Source organism: Falco biarmicus, chromosome 2 (genome assembly GCF_023638135.1).
Source record: "Falco biarmicus isolate bFalBia1 chromosome 2, bFalBia1.pri, whole genome shotgun sequence".
NCBI classification, from domain to species: domain Eukaryota; kingdom Metazoa; phylum Chordata; class Aves; order Falconiformes; family Falconidae; genus Falco; species Falco biarmicus.
In genome coordinates, this window is record NC_079289.1 from 79,284,026 (window position 1) to 79,311,911 (window position 27,886).

A 27,886-nucleotide genomic window follows, 5' to 3' on the forward strand; every position below is an offset into this window, starting at 1 on the left:
GAGACAGCACTGATTTAGTTCATAGCCTGGTTTGCTAGTGTGCCATAGAAAGGGAAATTCAAACTGTAACTGCTCAGCAATGGTCATTTGTGACCAAGGAATGATCTGGCATGTAAGGCAAGAAGGGGTTACCCCGGCTGGAAGGAGGGATGCCAAAACCAGGACTGCTCCCTGTAAGGGAGTGAAGTTTCACTGGGTGATAAGAAATGTCGAAGCACTGCCTTGTAGCAGTGGTGCAGCAGGAGCGCTCAGGGGCCACCGCTGGGCAGCAGAGCTGGTGCTGGGGAATGGACCATGGGGCTGAGGTGTCCCAAGCCGATGCCCACGTGATGAGTACAGGTGCAAGTGTAAGCAATCGGCCCGTGCCACATCTTTGCATAGTCTATTTATGGCAGTAGGACTTTTCTCAATACATTGTTCATTAAATCTTTTTGTATTTAAGCACAAACATGTCTTTGAATTGCCTCCAGGGGTACAATTAAAATTCCCCAGTACTATTCTGCCAGATCCCCATTTAGTTTCCTGTTGACAGTGCTAATTTACATGAATTGAGGAGCTCATCTCAGTAATTTTTAATGTAACAAGATCAAAGGAACAGAAGCAGAGTAAGCACATGCACCTAAACAGTTCATGGGCAATCATATATACTACACGCAGTATTTTAGGCTTCAGATTCACACACACACACACTCCCCAAACTGTAACACTAAAGTGCTAAACAGCTATGAGGAACTGACTTTATTTGCCTCCTCTGTAACAGATGATGCTTTTCTATTCCTTTCTTATTGTCAGAAGCTAAGAAAGTAGAAAGAAGGTTAGGGAAAAATGCTACCACTTGTAAATATCCAGATGTCAGGATGCATTCTCTCCTGGTGACAGTTTAGATGTCATCATTGTAATGATCATTAACAGGTTCCAACATCCTTTGAACAAATAGCTTTAATACTCTAGTTAACACAGTTTCAATTCTTAGACACACTGCCTTATATTAATTGAGGAAATGGTCCCCGTCTTTGAAGGCATTTACATAACCTAAAATATGTTTCCCTATGCTTGATACGTAATTCCAAAAAATTTGAATGTACATCATTCTGTCACTGCTCATGTCAATCCGTGGGGAGTGACAGTGTCCTACTCTAGGCTGACACTGCTCAGAACAGGGATGCATGGAAGAGTGAACCCCAAAACCATACCCTTCTCTCTCGACAGCACATACCCATGCTGTCGCCCTTGCTGTGGATGTACAGCCAACTCACCTGCAACTACCAGAACTATGCTCTTGCAGCAGCAGAACTACAGGCAGCTACACAGCTTTACAGGAGCTACTGGGCGGGCTTGTGGGATGAAAGTGCTCACTTTCTTACTCGCTCTTGTGTAACACTGAGACGATACCATCCCAGTCAACTTCTTTTTTTCATATAAAAATGCTGTTACTACTTGTTCTGCCCTGCTTCGGCATGGCTGGAGCTCAAGACAGCAGAAGACACTTGATATAAGCACCCTCCCCTTGCCGGTTTGATTAACTCCCTGAGTCAAGCAATTTTTAAGCAGTTTAAGGGTTTGGGTTTCCTTTTTGGTTTACACCACTTTGGACATTTTTTCTTCACTTTTTCCTCTTTCCCCTTATTTTTGGGTAGCTTCCATATGTTTGGGCTTATTTCATTTATTTTGGTAGGATGTTTTGTTGGTGGGGGGGGTTGGGGTGGTGTGTTCTTTTACCTAGTAGTAGTATGTAGGATTTGTTTCTTTACTGCTGGCTTTGGGTTTGTTCTGGCTTGTTTGCGTGACCTTTATTTATTTATTTAGGCAGGGGTTGCTTTTGCAGGGATTTTTGGCTCTGTTTTTTAGCAGTGTTTTTCTTAACAGTTGTCTAAGGATGTTAATTTATTTGGGTTTGTTTGTTTTTTCAAGGTCCTGCTCCTGGGACAGAATAAATCCCTGCAGTGCCATGAACTGAGGACTGGCCAGCTGGGGAGCACCTCCGCTGGAACGGACATTAGGCTAAACGTGAGCCAGCGGCACGCTCCGGCAGCAATGGATGCTGGCAGCATGCTGCACCGTGTGAGCAGGGGCAGGTGGGAGATGGAGGGGTGTGACTGTCCCCCTCCGCTCAGCACTTCTTAGACCTCACCTGGATACAGCCTCCTGTTTAGAGGCTCCAGTTTGGGAAAGACGTGGACAGAATGGTAAGTCTGAGTGAAGTCAGGGCACAAGCAGTGGCCCTGGGGCTTGCTGAGCCTGGGGAAGGGGTGGCTGTGGGGCTGGGCTTGTAGCAGCCCCCCGGCACCTACGTCTGAGAGGATGGCACTGGGCTCTTTGCAGAGATGCACGATGGGGGCATGATCCGAAACAGGGGGGATATATACAGCTGGATATGAAGAATAAAAAAAACATTCTAAGGCTATTCAATCATTTGAATTAATTTCGCAGTGAGGCTGTGGAATCTCCATCCCGGGGGGCTTTCAAGGCTCAATGGGATAAAGCCTTAGACAACACGGTCTGAGCAACTTTGAGTTATAAGATTTGACTAGATGATATCTGGCAGTCCTTTCCCACCTGATAAGGGTTTTGCCTAATGGTTTATGTCACTTAATGATCCTGCCAACTACTGCATTTACATTACATTTTGATATTCCTTTTTTAAAGTATAATCTGAATTTGCTTGGACACACGCTTGGTCTTTCATCTTTTACACTGTGTCTGCTTTTTCTGTTCATTAAAATTATTTCAAAACACTTCTGAGATTTGAATGAAATCTATTTTTAAACATCCTTATTGTGTTGTCCTAATCTATAGAACTGTACTACTAGGGAAGCATGCTGTTATAAATCATTACATAAAGAACATGCTGGCTTTGGCTGGGAGAGAGTTAATTTTCTTGATAGTAGCTGGCATGGGGCTGTGTTTTGGATTTGTGCTGGAAACGGCGTTGATAATACAGGGATGTTTTAGTTCCTGCTGAGCAGCGCTTACACAGAGCCAAGGGCTTTTCTGCTCCTCACCCCACCAGCGAGCAGGCTGGGGGGTACGAGAAGGGACAGGGGAGGGGACACAGGTGGGACAGCTGACCCCAACTGACCAAAGGGACATTCCGTATCACGTGACATCATGCTCAGCATATAAAGCTGGTGGAAGAAGAAGGAAGGGGGGGAGGTTTGGAGTGATGGTGTTTGTCTTCTGAAGGAACCATTACATGTGATGGAGCTAGGCCCTGCTGTCCTGAGGATGGCTGAACATGTGCCTGCTGATGGGAAGTGGTGAAAAAATTCTTTGTTTTGCTTTGCTTGTGCATGCAGATGTTGCTCTATCTACTGAAGTGTCTATCTCAAAACATAAGTTTTCTCACTTTTACTCTTCTGATTCTCTTCCCCAACCCAAGCAGGGGGAGTGAGCAAGCAGCTATGTAGTCCTTAGTTGCTGACTGGGGTTAAACCACAACAAACAAGATTTTTTTTTGGAAGTATTACACTAAAACATTGCCCAGTAATGGAGAAAGATTTTCTTTTGTTGATTCAGGAGGAAGTAGGAGAACCCTGATTTCTGCCTTCATAACAAGGTGAGCCCAGAGCTTCCCTTTGTCTTTGAAACACAGTCCTGTGATTAAACAAAACCCTGTAACTGAATCAATCATGTAACAAAGACATGGCTGAAAATGAATAAGTTAATTGGTAGTATGGCTTAGAAGCCCATTCCCACTCAGATAGGTCTCCTATACGCTTGAGAACAAGAAAAGGGATGGTAAAGAAGGCCAGGAGAACTTGTAGCTGTAGTCACCTGTAGAGGAATGAAGGCAGGTTAATTAACATTGATAATATACAGCTGTGGGCTGGCTTCAGGGGCGGTGGGTTGGCTGATGTGGGTAAGGTGCAGCTGTGGCTGGTTCCTGCTAAGTAGTTAAATAGCTCTTAAGGGGAATGGAAGAGGAGGCTTGGATGGAGAGAGACCTAGAAGAAACAGAGAGTGGAATGTACCCTAGATGTAGGAGAGACAAGAAGAAGCAGAGAGAGGAAGGGGACCTGGATGAGGAGAGGCTGGCTGGAAGAGGAGCCCAGAGAAGAAAGACTCTGGATGCAGCAGAGGCAAGAAGCAGGGTGGACTGGCCTGGAGAGGATGAAGAAACAGGGCAGACAGTAGATGAACTGTTGAAACCTTGTGGGGGACTGGTGGCTGTGCTGGGGCAAGGTGTGGGAGCTACTTATTGAAGTTAACCTGGTATGGGATGGTAAAAGCCTTGTTGCAGCTGGCTAGTTTGGATAGTGCTGTGACAGTCACCTGCCACAGGCCATACCAAGCTGTGGTGCTGCCCATGCAGCGCTAGCTCTGTGTTACTCCTCACCATGTGCCTGCGGCCAGAGCTCAGGAACAAGCCCTCTGAGTTACTGGTGGATGAGGCAGCAGCAAGAAGGGCTGGCTCTGAACACTGACTGCTCTAAGGCAGTTTGAACCCCCCCCAAATGGTCAGGAACAGAAAGCAGCTGAGCGAGGCGGCATTCAAAAACAGAGAGTGAGAAATTAAGGGTGATCCTGCACCAGACTTGCAAAGCCTCTGACTGGACAAAGCAAGCTGGTTTTACCTAACAGCTTTAGAGCCTTATAAAAACGTCAAAAAAATGAGGGCAGGAGAGGGACCATCCAGACTCAGTAATGTTGAGAAAACATCACAAGGACCTGAGAAACAGCTCTAGGCTTCGACTGCCCTAAAAGCAGTGCATAACACTGATAAATCGCACTGTGTGTCACTCTGTTTTCTTGTTGCCCGTGTTCAGCAACCTCAATCACACCCTGCAGCCTCTGACGGCGAAGGCACAGCCTGGGTGAGCAGTGGCACAGCTTGCCACCATGGCTGGACTGGGAAGCCTCACTGTGAGGTGGAGGGGACCCTCACCCACTTGCCTTATGCATGAAGGGCTGAGGAGGCTGAAAGGGTCCCTTGGATAGCATGGGGCCAGCATCCCCAGCGGGCAGCCCCAGTGGGAGCAGGGCACAGCAGCTTGCCCGGTTTCCACTTCACCCAGCTGGTTTTGCCCCATGTACAAGCGAGCTGACTTTTGCGGGGGGAGGAAAGAGGGGTTGGTGCTCATGAGCAATATCTCCAGGCACCTCTGCCATTTGCCCCTGTCACCCTGCTGCACAGCACAGCCAAGTGAGGAGGCACCTAGCTGTGCTCGTAAGGAGATTCATTTCTGCCATCCACTAGACAATAGGACAGTTGGCTGTGTGTAAGGAAATGAAAGTAAAACCACCAACGCATTGCATTATTATTTCCAGAGCCATCATGAAGCAATACTCTTTTCATGTTGAGATTGGTTTCATTTCTCCTGAATCTTGTCAGAGTGTGTAGGTGGAGCCTGTGAATAAAAAGGAACCAGAAGTTGAAAAGAAGTTCCTGCTTCTCCTTGCTACAGGACACTACACAGGTAGGAGTTTCTCTTTTCCTTCGTATAAACATAATCACTCATTTTTTGACTGTTATCTTCATTCCTTTTAATAGCTGCATGTGAGAAAGATGCATAGGAGTCTAAAGAAACTGCAGTTAAACAAGGTTGCCAGGAGTAGAATTTTTTGTTTTCTAGGGTGGGGGAAAAGAAAAGATACTACTGTTGTTTCCACTTTAAAGGGAAATGGCTGGGAGATGGTATTTAAATTGGAATACATTCTTTGAAGGGCAGTGGGGGGTGTGGGTGTGTGTGGGAGGGGCAGTGTTCAGCAACATAGTCTAGCTGGCAATATTAATATCTTGCATCATAAACTTTGCATTGCTTCTTTTTTTTTTTCTGAGAAGACAGCTAGAATTAATAAACATACAGCCCAGAGACTGTGTAGTTTACCCAAATATCCTGAATTCACAAGATGCATCAGGCAGAAGTCTGTGGGCTCCTCTGGCTGGACAAGGAGTGAATAAATGCAAGAACTGTGTGGGTTCAGCACCGCAGCTTTGCACTTTGGGTTTGATAGCAGATTTTGTTATTACCCCTGGGGATGCAAAGCCAGGATTGCTAGAGAAAAGCAAGGCAACTCCTCTTCGGGACAGTCAGCAGGTCAGTGCTTCATGCAGATGTGGCTGTGTGTCACAGCGCTTTGTGTTGTGCCGGGGGAGGTTTCCAGCATGCAGGCAGGCAAACCTCAAAAGGTAAAGTTCAAGGAACCCAATATTGTCCTGATGACAATGACAGAGGCAGGGGCAGGTCTGGTGAGAGGGTGTGTTACCAGATTCCAGTATCAGCATGCCATCCAGGTGTCACGTCTCACATGTGGATTCTGGCCAGTTTCAGAAAGGCACTTAAAAATTGCAGCTCTTTTTTTTTCTTTCCCCTCTCCTTTCTTTCTTGCATCTGATGTTGTCAAGGCTCGGAACACAAAGAAATCATTATGCCTGCATGGCACAGTGGAGGGTTGCACTGACCTATCTAACTTTTTCAGGTCTAGGTGGAGAGCAGCAGGGTAGCCCTAGACATCCACGTGTGCCGATTTACTCCACTGCTTACTGCAGGTATATTTGTTAGCCTGTGTATCTGTGTGTGCATGCTGCAGTTTACACTCTGGACCTAGCTAAAAAATGCTTCTGTGTATTTGGTGAGATATAGCCCATGCACTAAAATATTTCTAAGTTGTCACTTTTTTGTCAGACTCCGCAAGTCTCTGCAAGATCCTTCTTTTTCTTTTTCTTGTTCCTGGTGGCCCTACTACACTATTTTTGCATTTCATCCTATTCATTATAAGGGTGGCTAAAGCTTGGTGTATAACCTCTTTCTGAAGGAAACACATCCATGTTTAGGAGGCCATATGCTAAAACCAGTACATTAATAATCTGAACGTAGCCCAATTAATATAAATAATAATGTAAAAGGGACAAAATTGTTCCTGTGTAATATTCACATCAAATTAAAAATTTATAGGAAGTGTTTGTTCCACTAAACGAAAGGCAGGTAGAGAATGGGAGAAGCAATGAAAGGAATTCATGTTTAGAAACATTATTATCAGAACATTGTTTTTTTGTAGCAATAGAAAAATCACAAAAGAAACTGGTGGCCAGTGAATGGGGAATGTATGTTTGTTGCAGACAAAGCACTGAGCCCTCATTCAAGGAAGTGAAATCTTATAATTCATTAACAGCAAGAGAAAAAAGTTCATACTGAAATATTGAAGAAAGAAGACATGGGAAAAGATGAGGGAACTGAAAAATGAATACTTATAAAGAAGTTAAAGTAGTTCAGTCATCTTTTATTGCTGGTCAAAACTGAGGAATTTCCCCAGAGTAATTTATTCTTTATTTTGATAAAAGGAGATAGGAATATCTGTTATAAAAAATTGTATTGCTTTATTAAAAAGAAAGAATGAATACTAATGTGGAAATAATCTGGTTTTTTCTAAACTTGTTTTACACATTGAAAATACAACTTGTTGTGTCTGATCATCCTATTTTGACATCTGCTCAAATTAGAAGACCTGTAAACTTAATTCAACCAGAAAATTAAAATAACAGGAAGTTATTTCAAGCAAAAATGTGTTTCTCCCAGTTCATTTACCCAAGTGTTTGGTTAAATATATCTTGGTTTTGGCAGGGGGAGGTTAAAAAATATCTAGCTTTGAAAAAATACTGTTGGGTTTAGTTTCTTTAAATCATTCTCTCTGTTAATCACCTGCCCTGGAAAACGTCACATCAAACACCTCCAGTTTTTTCAGTCACCCATAGAAAATATCTTAATAAAACTTTTACATAAAGAAAACCTGAACAAGAAAATAAAATGTCTCCTTGTTCTCCCTTCTCTAAAATCACGACAAGGAAAATTTGCTTTTGGGGGAGAGTTTTAAGCTATAGAGGCAGGGACTGAGATGCTGAGCTACTAAAATAGGTGTAAGACTTGACTCTGACAAGAATTTCCACCACAAAAGAGGTGAGCCGGTTGCACAGCAGACTGGCTTGGTTTGCCTTATTCTGATGCCAGTGGCATTGCACAGCCATGCGGCCCTATACTCCTGACCCCAGGTGACTCCGGTTAAGCATTTGCACACTCTCTCCAACCGTGCCCAGACCTGCCATACTGACTGAGCTTCTTGAAACACCTTTCAGCAAAACATTTCATTGAGGAAAACTGTCTTTTTGCAAAAATTGGTGTAACTTTTTTCCTCCAAAAAAATATTATTCTTTACTCTGTGACAACAACTGTTTTCTGAAAACAAAGAAAATGTAAGAGGTAGGAAGAACTGTTTCAAGTTTATCCTCTGGAGAGCAATTTTAGTGATCTGAAAAAAGCAGTGGCATTTGATATCTATGGAGGGTTTGAATCAGCAAATAAAAGTGGTGTTTAGTTTTCTCTGCTATGATCACTGTTGCAAGCTGGCATCACTCAGTGCCCCATGTTTGATTTCAGAAGCTGTACAGAAGAGTGGTGAGGCCAGACAGTAATCACTACTTAGTGAAGCAATTATGGACAACCTACACAGTAGCCCAAAAAATCAGAAGGCCATGGGTAATAAGGGTGTAGCAGTCAAACAACCTTCTCAAAAAAACAAATCCATCCTGAAGAAAGATCATGCATCACCTTTCTCACAACCATCTTCAGAAGCTTTTGCAGTACCTCTCCCACCAGACTTTGAAGATGAAGATCTTTCGGAGAACACGATTGAGAGAAAGCCTAACTATGAGGAGGAGGAGTGGAAGGAACAGGATTATGGAGAACAGGACAAGGTAAGGCAGATACCAGAAGAGGGCATAGATCCACCCCACTCTTACTCCTGTGCTTCACTTTGTGCCCCAAAACAAATTCCCCTGTCTCTTTGGGCAGTCTGTACTTAGTAGGTCTAAGCAGAGGAGTACTGGGATCAGGGCCAAGCAGTCATTTGTGTTACTAGGAAGATAGATAGATACCTGCAATTAATCTGCAGGCATAAAAAATGTAGGTATAAAAAATAGGATGGCAGCAGTCTAGCAGCCAATTTAAGGTGCAACGTGTATCTGTTTCATTGGTAACAACTAGCAAATGCTGGACAGAAATCCTAAAATCTGAGTTATTTTTCACTTGAGGCTGTGCTACCTTCAACAGAAATTCAAAGAAAGTTTAATAATAACCTGTGTTGGATATTTGACACTGAAAACAGATTGTTTTGAAGTCTGTGTCATAGCTAATAAAGTTCCTTGAGAATGGTTAGGATTTACTAGCTAGTAAACAATGTAATGAAGATCGTGGGGAGGGGTTACCAATAAGGTTTTAAATACCTGCCTCCAGTAATCTGTATTGTCTTTTTCATCTTGAAAGAAGTATCTGCTCTGTTTGACTATATCTGATTGATAGATGTATTTTCAGAGGTGGCTTTCTTAGACAAAGGTGATGTGGGAAACTTCAATTTTTTCTTTTCAAAAAATCAGGTATGAATGTCCCTGGCCCGTTAGTGTCTGCAAAATATTCATGTTTTCAAAATAAATTTCTAAATGTAGCAGTCAGACTGGAACGTGGAGAGAGGAACAGGTTGAAGAGAACAAGCTGATCTTTATAGACTTTAGCTGAGCATATTTAACAGCAGGTGGCCCAGTTTTGTAAAGGGCTGGAAATCACTCAGTTTCTTTTCATGAAAATGTATTGAAAACCATAAAATAATAATAATCCATCATTTAAAACAAATTGCTCGTATTCATCCCTTACCCTAGCCTAAAATGAGGGAAAGAAAGAAGAGCCATGACAATCTAAAAGATCTTAGCCACCTAAGGATGCTACAGCAGAACACTTTTGGTGTCTACACAGACTAAATGTTCAAACTTCAAAGCAAATATTTAATAAGGTATTCTGTAATAAATTCTCTTATTACTGGGACTAGTGTTCATATGCATACACATAATTCAGTACATCTGTAGATGACTGGAAGAAAATGGCAGTTATTATAAAAAAAATTAACAAAGCACACTTAGTAATGAGGTCTCCTTTTGCTCTTTACCTTCTCAGGAGAGCTTACAAAGTTTAGTATTTTTACTAAGGATGATCACTGAGCCAGCCTCAACTGATTTTGTCATTTTTACAGGCACCTGTTCATAACGTGGAAGTGCAAGAAGGCGCAGTGATATGAAGTGCAGCTTGGTGCCAGTACATAAGGTTTATTAGAAAATGATGAGCTGGAAAAGATGCCTAAAAGGGGTGTTTTTTTGTGAAAATAGCTTATTTTGAAATTATGGGAAATTCATTATATGTTTAACTCCAGCAGGCAACGGAACATACCTTGCACAACCAATATGAGAAAAGGATCCGACCCTGCATTGATCTCATTGACAGCCTAAGAGCTCTCGGAGTAGAAAAAGAGCTGGCTTTGCCCGCGATCGCAGTGATTGGAGACCAGAGCTCTGGGAAAAGCTCTGTCCTAGAAGCCCTGTCTGGTATTGCTCTTCCTAGGGGCAATGGTAAGAATTCACCTTCTCAGGTTTTCACTTGAACTTCACTTCGATGAGGTGGAAGGAATTATTTTATTTATTTATTTATTTGGTCTTGAATAGGATAACTGCATGACTAAGACTATATCCAAATAGACTCCAGAGGGCTGCTTAGCTCTGGTTTCCAGTAGAAAAAAATGGATGTGCAGGTGGGGCACTCCAAAAAGGCACATTCTGGGTGGTCAAGAGACCGGGAGTAAGAAGAGTGCAGTGAAGCGTACTTGCCCCAAACCGTGGGCAGAATGAAAGGTAGCATCAGCTGACTCTGTGCGTTTTGAAGCAAAGAGTAGGGCAGTAAAGTATCAGTTTCACATGGAAGACTAGATTTGAAATTTGCTGTTGAGGTTGGTTTGAGGGTTTTTTTAACAAGATTTTCTTATAGATACCATTTTTTGGCAAAAAAAAAAAAAAAAAAAAAAGGACAAAGATTTTTACTTATAAATGTTTGCCTTGGATATTATGTAAGTCATAGAAGATGGTTGAGAGACTTAGCAGCTCAAGAAGATTCACCTTCCAGCTCTGTGTATCTGTGTATATACACACATAAGTTCTACAAGTTCTGTATGAGTTGACAATACCATCTAGTCTGTCAGGCTGGACTTGAGGAAGAGGTTTCCTTAGGATGTAAGTGCAGCACTGAAACATGTTATCCAAAGAGTGTAAATCTGCTTCCTTGGAAGTTTGCAAAGACAAGACTTGGCTGGGCAGAACCATATATAGTGCTGATTAATAGTCCTACTCTGAGTAGGATGTCAGGCAAGAGCCCTTTGGCAATGTCTCTGGGAACACTTCTGTATCTCTGTATGAAGTACCAGGCAACCCTGTGTTCGCCACGCAGTCTGTGGCTGTGCATCATGCATAACAACTGCTGAGAGAGTTACCTCTGTCTTCGGAACTGCTGCAGGTATTGTTACTCGATGTCCTCTGGAACTTAAACTGAAAAGAATACCTGCCACCCAGGCGTGGAAAGGGAAAATTTGTTATCGCAACATCATCAGCGAGCTCCAGAATGCCTCTGAGGTGGAGAAAGCAATAAGAGAAGGTGAGTTGTAACATATTCCCATCTGATTTGACTTGCTTAGTCTCCTCTGAATCCTTTCTCCCCTGAGAAGAATCTGAGCAGAAGTCCCCAGACTAACAGAATGATTGTAGCCATGAGTAACACAAGAGCTGAATTCAGAGCAGAAGAAAGTGGGGCAGCATAATGCAACTCTTTCAAGAGAGTTGTACTACTTGCTACTTCAGTAGTGAAGATGATCCCCGATGTCCGATAAAGGCTCAGACTGCATCCTCAGCTGGATGCTGCCTGCCTGGTTTGGGGAGGTTGTCTGTCAAACTGTAAACATGCAAAGCCCTAAATGGTTCCTGTCATCAGTTCAAAAACTCAGAGAATGCTTGAGGTGTTGTGGCTGGAAGTCTTATGATTTTGGAGACAATTGCAAGGCAGAGTGGAGGGCATATAGAGCTTCTGCCAGCTAGTGGGACCACAGCCTCAGTCATTGCCTTTCCCATGTCACAGTTTCACTTTTACGGTATTTCGTGCTGTGTCAGGAAACACTTTCCTTACCCAAGGGGCAGCAAGCACTTGCCCTAAATGTGAAGGCTGGATTATCCTTCTTTCCTCAACTAGGACCATTCTGCAACATTGTTACCTGTCCTAACAATTTTTCTTTAGCTTTTCAGTATATTATTTGGATATATTTAATACATCCTTCCAAAACTGGCAACACAAGTGGTATGAATTGATTAAGCTAATTACAGAGCTGAAAATCTCTCATGAGACGACAGGGTTTCCTTGCTTCTCTGTGCTGCTCGCAGTTCAAATATTATTGCCTTATAAGATCTGGGACAAATTACTTGATCTATCAACCTCCCTATCAAAATGTGAAGAATATAGAATAACACCTATTTATCTTTCAAGGCAGCTAAGGATTAATTAATGCCTACAAAGTGTCTTGATGTTGAGGAAGATTTTCTACAACTGACAAGTATTTTATCCAATCACTTTAATTGTGGTTTATTTGCATGTATTTTGTCTGCATATGTGAAAGTTCATAAGTATATGCTCTGTAAAATATTACAGTTCACATTCCAAAAGGACTCCATGTATCCTTGTATTGCATAGTAATTTCCTTAGATTTTTGCATAAATGGATTTACACACATGACTGGATCTGAAAAAAGCCAAGCCCAAAAGAACCTGCAGTGGTAGTAGGTACTTTCGAAGTCATTGCGTTCAGCTTCACTTAGATGCATTTTTTTAAAGCTTGTATTCATTGCCTTGCTGTTTTCTTCTTGCAGCCCAGGATGTTGTGGCGGGTACTAGAGGTGCCATCAGTGGAGAATTAATTTCCCTAGAAATTCAGTCTCCGGGTGTTCCAGATCTGACGCTAATTGATCTTCCTGGAATTGCCAGAGTGGCTGTGGGGGATCAGCCAAAAGATATTGGGGAACAGGTAAAACTCAGCCTCATGCCAGACTGTGCACAGGGTCACGGCTGTAACCTACCCCATATGCGAGCCTTTGCTGTAGGATGCTGGAGTTATTATGTTGGGCTTCTGAGCCTGCAATAGAGCTGCTGCAACAAACAGGCCTATTTTTCAGGCAAGGAATTGCCAATAGGAACAGTGAAGTCCAGGATCTCCTGCCTGCACACCTCCAGTGCCGCGACACAGCCTACCCACGGCAGCACGGAATAACCCAGCCGTGTGGACCCTGAATACAGGGCTTCCCCCATGCCCCTTGGCTAGACTGCGGTCTGGAAGATAAGACACATTCCAAAATGAGTTGTCTCTTACCGCTCTGTGTATGTATTTGGCAAAGATAAATAGGTCTGAGTTCTTGTAAGCTCTTCTGGAGCAAGGTGGCAAACTGGCCCTCTTACAGGTTCATTGCCCTGTCATCCCTTACTTACAGAGTGCGTCAGAATCAAACCCATCCTGTTATTTTTTCATCCCTTAAGGGATCCCAGCAGACCCTTTTTGAAGTAAACAGAATAAGCATTAAAGTAGAGGGGATCTCTACTCTTCCTTTGGCTGTTTTTAGAAGAAATGCTGGGGAATGCAAATAAAACTCTTGGACAAGGCCAGCTGTGAGGGTGATGTGCAGGATCTGGGTGTATTGTTTCTCCTAAAATACCTTTAAATAGGAACTTGGAATCAGGAGTAGCCCAAACTAAACCAGACATTTCAGCAAAAATGAGACAAGATTGAGTTGTCCGGGCTTTACACTCTGGGAGAAAACCAATTTCATTCCACAGTTAGATAGTAATCTTTCTATTGTATTCAAAAGAAAGCAGTAGGTGTGACATGATCCACACATTTCCATTGTCCCCAACTGTAGAGGAATGAAGGCAGTGGGTTGATGAACATTGATAATATGCAGCTGTGGCCTTGCCTCGAAGGCAGTGGGTTGATTGACATGGATGATGTGCAGCTGTAGCTCGTTCCCTCTAAGTGGTTAAATATCTCTGAGGAGTGTGGGAGAGGAGGTTGGATGGAGAAGCAGGAGCAGTGTGGTCTGGCCTCTGGAGGAAGAAGAAACAGCACAGACAGTAGAACCTGACTGAAGGTAAAAGCCTTGTTGTTGCAGCTTGCTTGTGCTGTGACACCCAGCCATCTGCATGCTTCAGAGATGGCGGCTATAGTATTGTAGCACATCAGAAATTGGGATGGATGGGAAGTAGAAAAGAGAGGCACCTTTACCAAAACTCAGGGGAAAAAAGTTATCTTCAGTATAAGCACAATAAAGCTCTGTAAAAATAGAGCTTTTTGCAATACAACACAAACTATGAGAAACCTTTTTATTTGGTGCTGAAACATAGAAACAATGCCAGCTAGATGTCACGTACAACTTAGGTTTTGTTAGTTGTTTTTTATTTGGTTTGGGGCTTTTCTTCCCTACAAACGCTCCGCTGAAATATAAGCCAAAAACATCTGCTCTCCTTTCAGAGATGCAAATTTGAGATTTATCAGCCTAACCTAGCTTGCTTGCTTTCTAGAAGTGTGTACCTAGATAACAGAACTTGTTTTTCTTACGTGTGATTATTTATGAAGTATCTTTAATATTTCCATAATGAAAGCTTATACAAATGAGAGGTTAAATTTTACATAGCTTTCAGGACAGGTGTAACAACAAACTGGTCTCATCCATGCTAGATGTTTGGATTAATCTTGACATAAGAAAAGAGGCTTCATTCTTCTGCTGACTCATTTCTATGCCGTCCTTTAGCATGTAATACTATCCTGGGTACATGTGACATTTAATGTTATCAGAAAGTGGCTCATATTGCTATAAATGGTCACATCCTACATGCAAGCATCTGATTTCACTGAACTACGTTACTGCTCTATTGCATTGCAGATCAAAATGCTACTGAAAAGAATTATTGGCTGCAAAGAGACACTCAATTTGGTAGTGGTGCCATGTAATGTGGATATCGCAACAACAGAAGCACTGAAAATGGCCCAAGAGGTGGACCCCAGTGGAGAAAGGACACTAGGTGAGGCAATTTTTCAGCTACAAGTTGAGAAGTGCAAATCTTTTTTTCCACGAAGGTCTGATATTCTGTACTCCATGCCAGATCTGTGAAATTAGCTACTAGAAGAAGGGGGAAGGGGAAGAAATTAGCCTAAATAAACCATTTACAAAGCGTGAGATGATCCATCAGCTCTAAGAATCCCTCAATTTTGAGTCTTGCTTGCATTCATGCTATGAATAACTGGAAATTGAAAATCTCAGTTAATGGCAGGAAAGCTTTGCTGCTGCCTGTCAAAAAAGGTTTGCAAGGCAAAAAGCGTGGTGGGAGGCCAACTCTAGGGCAAGATTTACAGTGCAAAGCCCAGGAGCTGAGAGCTTCCTAGGAGAGAAGACAAAAAAAAAAAAAAAATAAATCCAGAGAGAAGTTGCTTTATAAAACATGATACAGAGTGTTCCCGCTCTGGTGGTGGGGTGTCCCACTGCTCCTCTCCCACCATTAACTTCTGTGCTCAACTAAGTTTCTCTTTGGGTAACTTCACAGGCATCCTTACAAAACCGGACCTGGTTGACAAAGGGACTGAAGAGTCTATCATCAACATAATACAAAACAAGGTCATCCCCCTCAAAAAAGGTTACATGATTGTGAAGTGTCGTGGGCAGCAGGATATCCATAACAAACTGGCCTTGGCCACTGCAATCCAGCAGGAGAGAATATTCTTCAAGACTCACAAATATTTCAGGTATTTCTCACAGAAAGGACCTAATCAAAAACATATTAAAATAACTTGAAAGCTTCCTGTTGACCTGCTGAGATTTTAAATTAGGGTTACAAACAGGTATTAATTATACTCACTATTTCTCATTGCCCATACAGTGTTGCATTCCAGTAAGCCAGAAGAATTTTACCTGCCAAATTAACTTCTAAAATGTATTTTGGATGTTCAATACATATCTCTCCCTAATCTTGGGAGAAGTGCAGTGAACTTCAGAAGTTCAGAATAGTCCCAAAGAATTCAAGTGAAGCATCTGAGAACTTCAAGACAAGCATTGAAGTATTTCTATTTGCTGGAAAACTCAGCATGATAAAGGATACTGCCTGTGCTGAGGGCACAGATTTCCCCAGAAAATGACTCGGCAGCAAATAAATCATAACACAGAGAATGGCAGGTGAAAAGGGTTTTAAATCAGTATACTTCACACATGCTGAAATAATACAGTAGCACATTAATTTGCTGTTAGAATTTGCTATTTTCCAATACTTCTCTGTTTCCCTTAGCTTAGCCAGTAGCAGCAGCTGTCAAACAACTCTTGCACAAAAGCCATGGTGCCCAAAGTGCTGGGCTGCTGCCACATCTGTACTAGCGCTCCCAGGAGGCCCCTTTCTTTACTCAATTTGTGCAGTAGAAGTAGTAAAAACAGAGCAGAGCATCAGTGCTGCCTCCTTGCCCTGCACATGCAGTCTATCCAAAACCACCTTTTCCTCTTTCTTTTTTTCTTTTTTTTTTTTTTTTTTTGGTTTGTTTTTTTTTTCAGCATCCTTTTGGATGAAGGAAGGGCTACTATCCCTCATCTGGCAGAGAAGCTCACAAATGAACTTGTGCGACATATTATTGTAAGTAACAGAGGTGCCATACTGAGCTGTTTGTATCAGTTACTATGTAAAACTAAGTTCAGCCCTTCAAGCTTGGATTGCAATTGATGGCACTTAATTATCCCTCAGTCTGGCAATCTGAGAACAAATTGGCCTGAGAGTTAGAGGTAAAGGCACCCATGCTCTGTCCTCAGATTTGTCTTTAAGATAAAGATTGACAACAGGAAAACCATTTCATCTACTTGTGACTCATAACTCCTGCCTTTTCAATGGCAGCCATGATACTTCTTTTTGTTTGTGGAGAGTGTTGATCAGCTGGGTGACAAGTTACTGCTATGAGCTTGCTAAAACACAGTAATTTCTATTCAATGAAAATGTCTTAAAAATACCAAGTAAGATTTTTTTATATTACTATGCTAATGTAAATAGCATAGTAAATAGTAAATATTGGGGTTTTAATTTTATGTACGTATACTTGTAAGTAATATATCTTATTCCATTAAGGGAAAATTCTAAAATACAAGGAACCTCTAAATTCAGTCCTGAAGAAAAAAAATACATATTTATGTAACATTACATAAAATAAGCAACTAAGCAGCCGTGTTCAATCAGGTATTTATTGGGAATGGAGAGGTCAGTACATCCCTGCATCACCACCTCCCTGGAATGGCCTGTGAAGACGCAGGTTTTGGATCACTGTAGGTGAAATGTTGCCCCAAACTTCAGCTACTCTGCCCACCTTGCAGAGAGGTCCAGACTGATTTCTCAGGGAGATCCTACCCCCCTGCCTTCTCTCAATGAGGGCCACATTTGCACTTCCATGCTATCCCACTGTCACACGTGGGATGCACAAGCAGCAAGCTCTTGGACTCCTAAAAGCAGCAAAGATCATATGCAGGTGTGGGTCACTCTTAGAGGGACTTTGTTTTCCTTCCAAAACCAAAGATGTTCAACCCACCTAAACGTCCTCCTTTACTGTTTGCCCCCCAGAAAACTTTGCCAACACTAGAGAACCAAATACGTGAGGTGCTCCAAAAGACGCTGCAGGATCTACAAAAGTACAGAAGAGGCACACCAAAAACAGAGTCTGAGAAGCTGATTTTCCTTACAGATGTAAGTATCCATTTTGGTTTGGTCAAGAAGTAGAGTGAGGTGGTAAGCATGGAAGAAAAAACCTACCAAAAGTTAGAAAACCATCAGCATGGACCACCAGGAAGCTTGTGGTATCTGTCACTGAAGTGTTTTGAGAATAATATAGACAAACCTCTGGCAGGAATACATCATACAACAGTTCACAAGAGCTCATGGCCACTTCCAGCAATTTTTTTCTTGTGATTATGTGACAAGAGAACTGAACAACAACTCAGTTGATTGGTTAAGAACAAGCATCTCAGAGAGGGAAAACTTAGACTCCTGCCTACCCAAAATTTTGAAGGGTTTCCATTGTTTACAGCGTAAGATCATAAGATCAAATGTATTCCTGATACTAAAAATATGTTTTGCAAGTCCATCTAAATGTCTCATCTTGGGAAGCTAATCCCTCCAAGTAAGCTTTTGGCAGGCCAGCAGAGGTGCTTATGAAGATTCATCAGCCTTCAAAGTCTTCATACAAATCTGGTCAATTAGAATTTAGTAAATGGTTCTAAGAGTCCACAGGAAAACAAACAAAAAAAACCAACCCCCCCCCACACACACCCAAAAAAAAAAAAAAAAAAAAAAAAAAAAAGAGTATCGCAGTTGTTCTCCTCTAGCTATGCTGGTTTTGAAAAAAAAAACCACTAAAACTAGGAGCTAAGAGCATAAAAGATGTAAGAAAGGGGTGTTTTCAACGAACCATGTCTCTGCTTTAATATCAAATTACTGCAAATTTACTTAACATATGCAAGTTAGTCTGAAGAAATGAAACTTTACTACATTGCTTGATTGTTCTTTGATTCATTACAGTTGATCAAACTCTTTAATCAAGACATCTCTCAGACAATGCGTGGAGAGGAACAGTTGTTTGGAAATGAAATCAGACTGTTTACAAAAATCCGCAAAGAGTTTCGAACATGGGAAATTATTCTCCTAGAGCATGCTGCAAAGGGTAAGCATAGAAAACCATCACTTTCAGCTGACCTGAGATTCCATTCCCTCACTTTTAGATCAAGACACAGCATCACCAACAGGTTGTTTTCAAGAAAATGAAAAATAAGAAGCTAGGAGCATTCATCTGCTGTAGATATTAGGCAAGTGATGCTTTGGTCCTTGGGGACAAAGACCCAGCTTGTGTTAAATGCTGTCATAACAGAGAGATCAGTGAATGTCTCTGTTCTCCCAGCAAAGCAATAAAATCTGCACCCTGGCACAGAATTAGTTGGTGATTCTTTGAACCATTCTTCTAAATAACAGCAACAAAACCAACTCATCATCATCACAACAACAACAATAATGATAATAACATAATAATAGTAGTAGTAGTTATAATTCTGTTACTATTATTATTATTAGGAATGCTTTGGGATTTTGGCCTTCTCTGTTCTACTTCAGCTCTGCTTTAATGTGTGGAGAAAGCAATTCTGAGTCTGAAATAACCACAGCCTTGTAAAGGCTGCCCCTTTCTGTGCATCACCCACCTGGCTAATTGCTTAACTGAACTCACTTCTAAACTGCAGCATAGGGTGATACACGCAGACTGAACTCGCTGTACACTCCACGTCTCTTGCAGCATCTTTTTTCACATCTTTCAGAGACCCCATTGTTAGAGATGAAATAGTATCAACTGCCAGTCGAGCAGTAGTGCTTGAAAGAAGTTCTTTTAGTCTTTGATGTACATCTATGTCAACATCACTAGTGACTCTAAAGTGATAGGTACAAATAGGCTGCAAAGGTACAGTCAGTCAGAGACAAATATACGTGCATGCACGTGAAGAGACAGACATCGGTGTATGTCAATGTCTCCTGTCCCATCCATGAAGTACCAAGCCAATCAACATGATTTTATGGAAAGGAATAGAAGGATAAGACAATGAAGGCATGAAGAAATAGATGTAAAAATGGCAGAAAGCACTAGCAGAAGGATGCAGCTTCTTCAGAGGACAAAGCGCAATGGAGTTGCAGAAGATACACAAGGCATCACATGGCAGCTGAATCACAGTGGGGAATCCTCTGGGCACTTTCAGGTTATCACCATTGATTTAAACTAATACATCCAGCTTCACAATAGGATCATGGTAGCAGCGCACAGCAGCTCTTACAGCACAGCTCTTGCTGACAACATGCTACCCCAAAATCATGTGTACATATGCTCAGGTGAAGTGTTTACATGTGTAGAGAGCAAGTTCACTTATATAGATTGAAAGCCAGAGGTGGCTTTAGCCACCTTTACCTAGTTTCCTCAACAAAAAGTGTTGTTATCAGCCACCACTAGGTACATCATTGCATATCAGATGACTCTGTTTAACCTCAGCTTTCTTATGATGAATGAAAGTATTAAAAAAACAGATATTTTGGATACGTGAAGCCTTGAATTTTCTGTTACAAAGCCAATAGATATTCTTGCAGCCATTTTACAGCTTTGTACTACCTTAACTGTACAGATGTGTTTTTAGACTCTGAACCAGATACTCCAACTCTACTTTGGTCTTCTTTTTTTTAGTCTTTTTATTGTTTTTGTTACTATCCAACCATGGACTCACATACCTGAATGATAGAATTGAATGCATTTGTAGCCTTCTACTTCCACACATGTATTTGATCCATGATTCACAAATTTGACCACAAAACAGGGCACTATCAAAACCTTTCAAAACACTTATATAGACATCTTTGCCTGAATATGTAAACCAATTCAAAGGAATATATCTCATTTAAGATGGCAAATTTGTGTAATGTCAACAAAGAAATATTGACTGTGGTAACTTAAATAAAAATAGCTAGTTAACAGCAGACTCCCCGGAATAAGACTGTTTAATGACTTTGGGGTTTTGTTTTATTCTGGGTTTTTTTAAAACTCGGAAGTGACTGCTAATGGCTACTTCTGTGAGCAAAGCAATCCAAGCAGAACCAGTATTTTTGAGCTCCATCATAGTTTCTGGATTGCTTTCTGCCAGTTAGATGCTTGATCTAGTATGTAAGATGAGCAATAAATGATGTGTGTTAGCTCAGTTCTGTAGTAACTGTATTGCTTGAAACATCATCTCAGTAGTTTTCTCAGGAGTTCTCCTATTTCAAAAAGGAGAAATAGATTTCCTTCTTAAACCTTAAATTTATAAATTGAGTGATTTGGTAGTAAACCAATGTTACTTTAATATTACAGTTAAAGAAAGTGTACCCATGAAAGTGTGGAAATATGAAGACCAGTATCGTGGACGCGAGTTCCCAGGCTTTACCAATTATGGGACGTTTGAGGATATTATAAAAGAGCAAATCACAGGCCTGGAGGAGCTGGCTGTTGGGATACTGAACAGCGTGATCGGTACGTCCTGCAGGCCACATGAGGCTGTTGCATGGGAGACACTGGTGTGCCTCATAACTTTTTTTCCAGGATAGGCCAACATTCTCACTGCTGAAGGAAGAGCTCTAGCCAGGGTACCTCAGTGTGGGGAAGTTAATCTGATTCAGCCTAGGGGCTTGCTTCTTCTGTAGAGCCTCCAGTTTCTGCATGTGGTCTCCAGTATTTGTTAATACTTTTCCCAGTGGCTGGTGGAAGGTAGGTGGTGGTAGAAAGTAGCTATAAAAAATAACACCGTAAAGAAAGCATAGTAGAAGTACCTGGGGCCAGCCAAGCAGCTTGGTATTCCCAACCCTGGGAGAGTGGCATTCACAAATCTGAACTGGGAACCCAGCTTCTTTGCCAATTCTTTGCATGAGGTTGTATGTATTATACAGTGACTTCTGGGGCTAGGGAAAAGGGTACACAGTTCACCCAGGAAAAATCACCCAAGGAAAAAGTATGCTGTGATCCTATCCCTCCTATTTTTGCCTTACAAGGCAGCTATGGCATCTGTGCCAGACTCGGTACTCTCTACTATATACACAAGCCCCTCCACCTGGAAAGGGTGCTCCAGGTGAGATGCAGATGTACTTACATGGCTGAGTGATGACACATGTGGTCAGACACAACTGTAAGCACAGAAATTGCTTTATCGAAGAAATCTCAGCGATATTCAGTCTCTCTGGTGTTAAGTGGTTACAGGAGGTCTTTGATGGCTCACACTCTCGGACCTAGAAATCTCAACTTTTATTTGTTTGTATTGGTCATAATAGCATAGCGCATCACTACAGCTGCCTAGCTACTTTTGAATGAATACAGAAAATGAGTACTTTTCCCAAGTCCCACATTGAAAATAGCTTTAAAAAGTCACTTGTTTACCTGACTCTATTTTGTCTGTCTGTTCTTCCCTTAGGACTGGTTGAAGAGAAATTTATGGAACTCACTAAAAGGCATTTTGAAAATTTTCAAAACCTAAACAGAGCTATTAAGGTAAGACACTATATATAACCTGAGATAAGACAAGAGCAAGACAGAATGACATTTGTAAATACTGTCATGCTTATAGTATCTATCCTGTTGCATTACCCTTATGCAAGCACGAAATTACCTGCAGGCCTATGTTTTTCGTAAAATAAACAAGAGTATGAAAATAATAGTATGTTTATAAAGGCACTAATGAAAGTGCATTTTTCCTTTTGGTACAACTTTGGTAAGATCTAAAACATAACGTTCCTCATTCATTCTGGTCACATTCTTGATGTATGCACAACTCAATGCAAAGAAAATCTGGTATGGCTACCTTGAGGAGTTTATAATTAATTTTAAATTTAAGTTCTGCAATGATTTGCAAGTGTGTGGGTAGCCTCAGAATGCTAAACAGTGTTTTTCCTTCTCTGAAAGGCGAGCCAGGGTGTTAGCCAGTGCAGGAATCTCATCTTTGATAAAAAGGAGCAGCAGCAGACAAGCCAAAAATAATAGAACTAGGAGAGAGTTAGAAGACGATTGTTCACAGTTTGGGGGATTGCGTGTTTTGGGGTGGAGTTAAATTATACGGATGTCACTGAAGGCTTTTTCTCAGAAAGAGCTTTGAAGAAGAGATGAGAAGCAATGCTGGACAGCCAGGAAGCAGAGCCTACTCACAGGGTACTGCTTATCAAGGGAACTCAAAGGCAAATGTGAGTGAATAGATGGTTTCCTATTTGACTTGCATGGCCAAACCCTACTGAGCTCCCAGGCCAACCAGGCAACAAGCAACTAAGCTATTTCAGCCAAACGCAGAGGTGTTTATGGAGGGTCTTCAGGTATAACACAAAGAAAGGGAGGAAGTTCTGGTAGACCCTGAAGATGAGAAACAAGATGGGACGCTTTCTTAGGGATGCTAGGAAAGCATTTTTAGGGTATTTGAGGATGATTGAAAGAACTTTGCTGCCCCCGCAGACTTTTAGGTGGAAGTATCAAAAAGGCCAGAAAGCATCACAGTACTCCAATAAAAGCAAAAAGCACCAGACAGAGGGGGTTAGATGGGGTTGGTTTGCTGACAACAGATAGGAGACTGCAGTTTTTGAGAAGGGCACAGGGGCAACAGAGTTCACATCAGTGCCTGCCGTCACTGCCCGCTGCAAGAGGGAGACACAAACAAAATGCATGCAAAAACCAACGACAGGCCGCAGGCTGAACTCATGGCTGGCCATTGCTGCTTGTTCACATTGACCTTGTATTTTCTTTTGGGGTCCAAGCACCAGGTTTTGACTGACTTCACTCATATTTAAGGAGGGGACAAAACTGCCACATTTTCCTGCCCTTTCACAACAGCAGAACCAGAATCTAAAGCATTATGCCATGTTCCCAAGAGCCAGTCTGGGATTAGACAGTGCTGCAGCAAGGACTGTTGGACACTGTGCCCACTTTGCCATTCCCTGGGGAAACTGCTAGGCACCGGCACCTTTGCAAAAGAAGCAAATGTCTGAGAACTTGTTCTTTTCTTTCCTAGACCAGAATTGAAGACATTAGAGAGAAACAAGCAGCGGAGGCTGAAAGATATATCTGCACCCAGTTTAAAATGGAGAGAATTGTATACAGCCAGGATGACCTTTACATTAGTGATTTAAAATCTGTTGAGGCAGAAGACACTCCCAAAGCTGGCAACAGGAAAGAGCTGCAGGTTGGATCTGTTCTGAATCAACAGCCCTCCTTGGTGCAGGAAATGGTTTCTCGCACGAAGGCCTATTTCAGTGTGAGTTTACAGACTATGAATACAGCAGTTCTTCTGCACCCTGAATGCTACAGCACACCCCTCACCCAGATCTTGCTGTAGTCAGTACGAGTCTTTCACACAATACTACTACTATGCAGGGAACAGTACCCAGAGGGTATAAGCATCTCATCCAGGTACATGCACAGCTTCTGCAGGAATTAATCGGAGCTTCCAACCAGTGATGAAAATGCCAGGGCAAAGCTGGTCTGACGGGCAGTGTCAGCACAGTTGCTGGGGAGAAGTAGTTAGACACTGTGGGATATGGTGATTAGAGAAGCCTGCAGGTTGTTGAAATGACAGCTGGCTCCTAAACCACTTATTAGCTACCCCCCAGCCTGGCATGGCTCCCTGCCATGGCTGCCCCTCGCTCGGGGAATACGCCATCAGAGGGTCCTCGTCTCACCCCCCTCCAGCCTTTCATGGAGGAGAGGATGACTCCCTGCCACCTGTACAGCCCCATGCCAGTACAGTGCTCTCTTGCTGGCTTTCCTATGGGACAGGTGTCAGAGGGAGGAAAGGACAGTCACTTCCCAGCATGGAAGAGCGGGCAGGATGGGGAGGAGCCCTTTGCCCTGTAATTAGAAATTATTCATATTCAGTTGATGGCAAGCCCCCCTCTCCACCAAAGGAAGCAACAGTCCTCAGATTGCTTTCCCCACTGCAAGTTTGTCGTATGGTTTTCAAATAACACTAATTTCCAGAAGCTTAACAACATTATGTACAGCACTTTGGTATCTCGCACAGCACCTGAGAGCTCAGGTCAGCCTCAAGCCTCCCTGCATGTTCCTGCTGCCAGCAGAAAGTGGTGTCAGTGGCTTGCAGTCAGACCTCAAACTAATGCAGCAGGAGGAGTGATAATAAAATGCTACATTAAAATAGATTCAGCTACCTGTAGAGATCAGAGCGTGTGTGCTGTATTGCAGACAGCTCCATAGAAGTTAAGTCTCTGAAGACAAACGGGATGTTTTAACAAAGGATCACATTAAAGACAGACAGAAAAGAGAACACACAGTATCAGGATTTGCTTTTGATCTTTGTTTCGTAAAACCTCCTCAGAAAGCAACAAGTTCAATATTAATAATGCAGTAAGGTAAGTAGCAGCTCACCTTGAATTTCAATAGCAAGGTTTTGACAAATTCCTGCAATTAAATGTTCGGGCTGCTCAGGCTGATTGAGAGAAAAACACAGGCTTTCAGAGAACAAAAGACAAAGGCAGAATTGTGTAACCTCTTCCTTCCTACTTCACTATACTCTGCTATAACACAAATGTCTTTGATACTAGTTATAAATTTTTGTAAATGCCCTAAGCACCACTGTCAACAAAAGCAAATGCCAGGGCATCATATCTCCACATAACTTATGCGAGGCCAAATACACTTTGACTGAGATGGAAGACCTTAGGTGTACATGGCCTTTGAAAATGGCATGCATGAATCTGTGTCACCTATGGCAAGACTGTCAAGATTCTGGGTAGAGTTTGTTTGGCTCTAGAAAAACACCTGCGTTTAAAGCACCTAGGCTCCCTCCCACCACAGTCAGTAGTGCCTAGAGAATACATAAGCTCAGTAAGTGCATTAGCTGACTCAGCCATATTGCTTGCTATTGACTAGATCTCTGCAAGCTAGAAAGCAAAACTAAACACCTAGTCTCAGGTGTTTTTCAGCTCGAGTTCAACCCCATCCTTGTACACAACAGATTTGCAGCCACTGAGCTCCAAAGGTATCTAAAGCCAGAAACACCTTAGACTTCTCTGGAAACTGGCTGCCTACAAATTGGATGTACTTTACCTGATTTTCCCATTTTCAAGCCAGGTGCCACAAGAAGAAAAGAAGATAGCACCACTCAGTTGCAGCCAGCCACTGAAATTAAGTGCTTACCTGGCACCAAGAGGGCTGGAGGCAGCTCCCCTCTGGCACTGGAGAAGTTTTGAACCTCCCATCACCAAAAGCACCAGCTAAGCCCCCAAGCCCTGTGGATGTCTCTGGGGAAAGGGGCCCAAAAGGTCTTCTAGGTCAATGTTTAGATTTGCATAAATAACTAGACCAGACAGTCTGTCAGGTTAAACAGAAAATTATCTCATTGAGCTATCAATAGATGTAAAGTAGACACAGTCTAGCCTCACTATTGCTGAAGAGAATTTTCCCTTAAGGCTAAAGCTTACTTCAAAGCTGTCTTACTTAAAAGGACAACCATGTCAGAAACACTACCTGAATACAGGATTTTACCACCTTTGGGAAAAATCAGTTTCATTGCCTCTACCAGAACGGATTGGTAGTGTTCAGAGAAGACAGGTTTGACATCAGAAATGGTTCGCAAATACTATTCATCAGTTATGTCCTTACGTAACTCTTGCCAATGACAGCTGGCACAGCTAAGCAGGGAACAGCCTGCCTTGGGTTTAGTTTGCTGGGGGAAAAAAGCAACAGCTGACTCTCCTGTAACTCTTAATTTTTAGATCTTTAGACACAAGAGATGAATGGTAAACATTTTTTTGGTTCATAGGAGCACTCACTTCTTGAACAGTAACTCAATACATTTTAAAGTCTTACCAGATTACCTAGAGCCTCTTCCTTTTTTAGTTCTTTTTGGGAAGTAAGTCTTCTGCCTTTTTTTTCCCCCATTCTTGCAGGGAGCAAGTAAACGCCTCTCCAATCAGATACCTCTGATCATACTGTCTTTTGCCCTTCACGACTTTGGGGAAAACTTACAGACCACAATGTTGCATCTTTTGCAAGAAAAAGACAAGTTAAGCCATCTCCTTCAGGAGGACAGTGAAGCTGCTAAACATAGGAGCTACCTCAGTGAACGAGTTAATCGTCTCACCAAAGCCTGCCAGTACCTGAGAGACTTCTCATTGTAGGTTTCATTTTTCACAAGTATTTTCCTACTCTTGTTCTCCAGCATTATTGAAAAACTTTGTAAAATTCCCTAAAAATTTAATGTCAGGACAGATGTTTAACACTGATTTCGAGAGTTCAGTTCTGCTTTATTTTCCATAATCAGTCATATGCAAATGCCTACCCCTATGTAAAATGCTCCATTGAGGGAGTTGTGATTAAAAAAAGTTATCTCATTTTTAAAAATATGCATTATGAACTCTGCACAATCATTGAAATTATTAAAAAGCTAGAGCTCTGAAGGTTGCATTTTGTTGTGGGGTTTTTTAATGAGAATGAGAGCTTTCAGGTGTAGCAAACATTGTTTGACTAATTTTCCTAAATAAAGCTTACTGCACAACCCTAGAGAGCCCCCACTTAATTTTGTGTTTTTGCCTCACTGTGGTCGTTGTCTTTCCTGCCATCACCTGAAAGATGACTCTGCAAGGTGTCACCACTGTTAAGTCCCAGCCCAGTAGGCAGAGAAGGTGCAGAGTGGGTATGAAACAGTTTCAGTTTAGAAGAGAAAGAAAGTTAACTTCATCTGATCAGTACATCCATAGGATGCCATTGGTTCTGTTTCTTCTTTTTCAGTTCTCTGATTTGCAGAGAAAAGCCAAGAGGCTCTTTCTTTTGGATGCCTGGAGCATCCAAATTTGGTGACGGATGGGCAATTCAATAGATGGCAAGATCTGGATGTCCATAAGAGATTAATCCACTCAGGATGTTAAACATCAGAAGGGTGTCTCAGCATGTGGCTTGCTGCCTGTCTCCTTCCCCTCCCCAGGGCAAGCAGAACCTTTCCAAAAGCTCTTTGATTTCATGAAAACCAGTGCAAAATATAATACAGCACGCTGTATTCATGACTTCTCTCACATAGAGGATTTATTTTAATGGGCAAAGCTGTGCTTTGTGTAGCAAGAGTAATGTCTGCATTCAACTAAAAAAAGGAAAAAAAAAAAAACAAAAAAACCCACGTACCTGTACCAGTGTGCCATGCAGTAATTTCCAAGATGCTTAAAAGAGAAGGGTTCTCTTCAGACTAGAAATGATAGGGTTTGACCCTCTCACGTGAAACTGCAGCAGCAGATGGCTGACTTCTGTGGCACAGCATTCACCTCAGTACAACATACAGCTTTATTAACCCTATTTAGCACTACAGCCAGTTTTCCACATGTCAGTATTCTGTTTTGCTACTATTGACCTGCAGTGCTGCAGGTCAGAAGCAAAAAAAGAAAACAAAAAAAACCCCAACAGACAAACAACAAAAAAAAAAAAACCAAAACCAAAACCCC

General features: G+C 42.1%; 1 protein-coding gene across 2 annotated transcripts; it reads left to right on the top strand.

The window, feature by feature from the left end:
- Nucleotides 1–5,329: 5,329 nt before the first annotated feature.
- LOC130144354 (interferon-induced GTP-binding protein Mx-like) lies at nt 5,330–26,957 on the top strand. Of its 2 annotated transcripts, none has more exons than XM_056327878.1 (15): nt 5,330–5,417; nt 6,421–6,490; nt 8,373–8,689; nt 10,192–10,387; nt 11,322–11,459; nt 12,718–12,872; nt 14,779–14,917; nt 15,437–15,635; nt 16,429–16,507; nt 17,477–17,599; nt 18,431–18,572; nt 20,784–20,942; nt 21,874–21,950; nt 23,452–23,694; nt 26,345–26,957. In XM_056327878.1, the coding sequence occupies exons 3-15, from the start codon at nt 8,429–8,431 to the stop codon at nt 26,573–26,575; spliced, it is 2,142 nt and encodes a 713-aa protein (XP_056183853.1). In that variant the 5' UTR covers nt 5,330–5,417; nt 6,421–6,490; nt 8,373–8,428; the 3' UTR covers nt 26,576–26,957. The 2 variants fall into 2 exon arrangements, with proteins under 2 accessions (XP_056183853.1, XP_056183854.1); XM_056327879.1 differs by having other exon boundaries at nt 5,335–5,417; nt 10,195–10,387.
- Nucleotides 26,958–27,886: the final 929 nt, after the last annotated feature.

Bases quoted from the DNA above. Each gene is read 5' to 3' on its own strand.
- LOC130144354 (XM_056327878.1), top strand. From the start codon at position 8,429: ATGGACAACCTACACAGTAGCCCAAAAAATCAGAAGGCCATGGGTAAT. The intron at 10,388-11,321 runs GTAAGAATTCAC...GAACTGCTGCAG, and splicing joins TGCTCTTCCTAGGGGCAATG to GTATTGTTACTCGATGTCCT. The intron at 12,873-14,778 runs GTAAAACTCAGC...ATTGCATTGCAG, and splicing joins CAAAAGATATTGGGGAACAG to ATCAAAATGCTACTGAAAAG.